At 39.1% G+C, this 3,926-nt stretch overlaps 1 protein-coding gene across 3 annotated transcripts in view; it reads right to left on the bottom strand.

The window, feature by feature from the left end:
• Window positions 1–3,926, bottom strand: part of itga7 (integrin, alpha 7) — a 41,326-nt gene that overhangs the window by 23,903 nt on the left and 13,497 nt on the right. For all 3 annotated transcript variants that reach the window (XR_520204.1, XM_008282091.1, XM_008282092.1), the window contains exon 2: window positions 233–360. Coding sequence is in view for 2 of the 3 variants with exons in the window: in XM_008282091.1 (XP_008280313.1) it covers window positions 233–360 (128 nt within the window). In the remaining variant the exon portion in view is untranslated. The remainder of the gene's footprint in view (window positions 1–232; window positions 361–3,926) is intronic.

Raw genomic sequence — 3,926 nt, 5'->3', positions numbered from 1 at the left:
TATATATAAAGCTCATACAGATTTCTTAGATTGCAGGATGAAATGTTTTATTAACGTAACCAATCCAGCATTATTTAAACTGATGTCCTGGAGAAATAAACAAATAAAAAGAGCAAACATGTGGAAAACCAAATAAAATGTTCATTACTCATTACTCAAATTGCTGACTAGTTTTTTGTCCACCACCTAATCAATAAATTGATGAATATCTCCACCTGAACTACAAACTCACCATCTCCATCGATGTCAACCCTCTCACAGTCGTACTCCTCTGGTGTGATCGGACACCTGAACAGGGCTCCTGGTCGACTTCCCCTCAGCCTCCCCTGGCCTGCTGCTTGCGGTGCACCCACCAAGATCCTGAAGGAAAGTCAGTGACATTTAATTGTAATACCTGCTGTGAAAGACTGGTTACAGCTCCAAGTTTAAGCCACCATTTATGAAAAGTACAAACCCTGCAGACACCGTGCATTGTTGAGCATGTTATCATGTTATCTTGACTTACAGTTGATTCAAAGCAGCTCTGTGAAATCTGTTTGTGGTGTATCTGTTTGCACTATCACACAGAGGCTATCACCAGTCATTCTTTTACTATCAAGGCAAGGAAAAGTCTTCTTCTCAGTGAGAGGGTTGCTGATATTTTAGGGCTAGTGTCAATGCCCTCTGCCTTATTAGGAGTGGCTGATTCAGGCTAGGATGCTATTTAAAAACCAAATGTTGAGCCACATTCCACCCAACACCATCAGCCATGGCATAAGCATGGAAGCGAGACGTGGGGAAACACGGGCAGAGAAGAGAGCGTGAAGAGTACAGTGCAGCAAATGATAGAAACAAGAGAGAGAGGGATCCTAAATTGAGTGCGACAACAGAAGCATTCTCCTATACCTTCATTTTATTTATAACAATGATGTTAGCAATTAAAATGCTTGGCTCAGTTATGCAGCTACATACTGCACTGTGAAGCCTGTGCAGAAAGTTCTCACCATGAGCTGTCCTCATATCTTCTGTGTCACTTAAATTAGAACTATCTCTGAGGCTGGGAAGTATTTAACCTATAAATACAGTCTAACAAGCTCAAAGTACAGCATGGACCATACAGAACAACTAAGTGGTCGTCTGAGTGTTCAGAGTGAGGCAGTCATAACAAAAGGGTCGGACGCACAGCAGCTGCTCTGTACTGCTGTGCTGAATAATTGAGGTTATTATGTTTGATACAGTATATTGAGTACACTTTACAATACCGGCTCCACTTGATTCTTGGAAATGGAACTGGATCAAATGTGAATCATTTCCTTATTCATTTTCAGGAATACACACACATGGGTGACAGCAGGCACGGAGACACAATACAGAGCAACAAAATGGCATTTTTACTTTAAGAAACACAAAATTTGCTGAATTCTTATTGGTCTTCACTGTTACTGAGTGTACAGTGGTGTAACCTACAGCTGTTGTCTTAAAGTTGTTTAAGAGTAAAATGCCACACTTCTTAACTGATTTTTGTGCTCTAAAAAGGACGTGGTGATCACCTGAACAAGCAATCTGTAGCACATATGCAAACTGTATTGTACTGTTACAATTTCTAGCCTGGAGTAGGATACAATTTCAATACAAATGTTTGGGGTGTAAATTTTCCAACATCTATGTAGACAGCTGTTTATACCTCAACAATGTCTACTATCAGAATGATAACATTTTAAATCTTTTTTTTTCTGATGCACTCTTCTTTGTCACATGATGGAATTATTGGATTTAAACATCGGTGTTGATGGATTTTATCTTTCCTAGTAGATGGATTGTATTGCAATGTGACTAAATCGAGGGGTATCATATGGGTTATAAATGGGGTTAGTGCAAATTATAGCCTGTTAGCAAGGTTTACATTTTAGTTTGTTTCACTAATGCAGCAATAGCACTGCAAGTGTACAGTACACAGTTGCACAGTGCCACACTTGCAACCAGCAGTAAGGGACAAAGTTCACTTTTTACCCATCAAGAAGTTAGTTTTGTGATGGGTGACCAGCATCACAGAGCCAATAGTGACACTTTAGCAACAGCAGTAGGCCTGCATCCTGATTCTGATATATTTCTGTTTTTCTTTTATTCAGGTTTATTGTATAAAACACAGATTCATACTGAGAAATGTAATTCAGTAATGGACTGAATGAATGAAGAGATGAAATAGTCCACCACAGTCAAAACCACTGTTTTCAATTCTTAATTTATTAAATGCATGTTTTAGGCTGAAACACTCCTTTCAGGGTAATATTTTATTAATAATGCATATCATTGGATATTATCACTTGATAAGATACTATATAGTCATTGTGCCAAAAATCAATGCTGGTCAGGTTAATAATCTTAATCTGAAAGGTAACCAGTAACTACACCAGTCCAATAATGCAATGAAAGTATCAATTCCCTCTGAATTGTAATGTAGTATACAAAGTCAAAGAAAAACTAGTAAGGGAAGAACAAGTTTTGTAAAAAATGTACTTCAGTAAATGTACTTTTCCCTGACTAATTAAGACAGACAAACTACCACTGATACCACCCAGGCTGCCAGACAGCTCTACTTTCTATTTTCTGCTCCTGCCTTCTCTTTCCTGACAAATATTCTTGTTGAGGTGCAGCTGTGCGAGCCTCAGGAATGGTTCTCCTCACATTCACGAGTCAGAACTTGGTGGCCCACATTAAAAAGAAAAAAACGACTGAACAATGTTAAACGAATGCAAACACATGTTTATCCAAGAGGATTTGGTTGAGAGGAATAGCACATCACTAAAAAAAGAGAAAAAAAACTGATAAGATCCAATCCCTATAATAGGCCCACATTCCAGGAGGCTCTGGTTTATGTTTAGGAGTTTAGGTGATACAGCTCTTTCCCCCTGCATGTGCAGATATGCAGGCAGGTGTAAAGCAGGGAGGTCTGGTTATCCGTTGTACCTCCATTATTTGGACAAGAGACTGGGATGGCTCCCAACATGTTTCTATAAACTGTATGACCCTGCTAGACTGAAATAATTCCTTTAAGAGAAAACACCACTCAAACTTTACTGTATATCCAGGCATGAAACTGTCTAGACAGTATTTTTTGGCTTTAATTTTCTCTTCATTTAATTCAGACTGATTACTTACTAATGCTATTGGCCTCCGGTAGCATAATTTGCATGACATTGTGACATGCCTCAAGTAAAATGCAGGAAAATATTTCAGAATGCAGCTAAAATGACAATGCAATTAGTCAACTGACAGATTAAATTCAGATTTTTTAAAGCAAAAATGCCATGCATAGAGTAGTTCCACCTTTTCATTATGAGACTCCACCCCCCTTTTATTTTTATTTATCTTCTTTAACAGCTAATTGAAAATCTTTGGGTTTGGCCAAAGAAAAACAACCACTGGAAGATGTCATTAAATGATTAAGAAATCAATCAAAACAGCACGTGAAAATAATCATTAGTGGCAGCCCTGTTTAGGGCCTTTGCTTATTATCTCCGTTTATTAGTTTGAAAAATGAAAAGTGAGAGTTTTTAATTTTAAAAATGGACATGTCCTTGCAGCCTTCAACATTTGTCACAACCGTGAAGTTTCTTTTTTTTTAAGATATTTTTTGGCTTTGTTAGATAGGACAGCAAGAGAGACAGGAAAGTAGAGGGAGAAGAATGGGGGAAGGACCTGCAGCAAAGGGTCATGAGCGGGACTCAAACCCATGACCGCTGCATCGGGGACTATATCCGCTAACCTTAACCCTAACCCTGACTAACCCTAACCCTATATATGGGACGCCAGCTCAACCAGGTGAGCTATAGCGGCGCCCACAACCCTGAAGTTTCTATGATGAACATTGACACTAGAATCGGGACTGCAAGGTGGCTCGGTGGTTAGCACCGTCGCCTCACAGCTACCCGGGATCTTTCTGCGTG

The sequence above is a fragment of the Stegastes partitus genome, unplaced genomic scaffold, assembly GCF_000690725.1.
Source record: "Stegastes partitus isolate 25-593 unplaced genomic scaffold, Stegastes_partitus-1.0.2 Scaffold257, whole genome shotgun sequence".
Taxonomy (NCBI): Eukaryota; Metazoa; Chordata; class Actinopteri; family Pomacentridae; genus Stegastes; species Stegastes partitus.
Note: the sequence above shows the minus strand (reverse complement) of the source record. Positions and strands in the feature narration are given on the sequence as shown.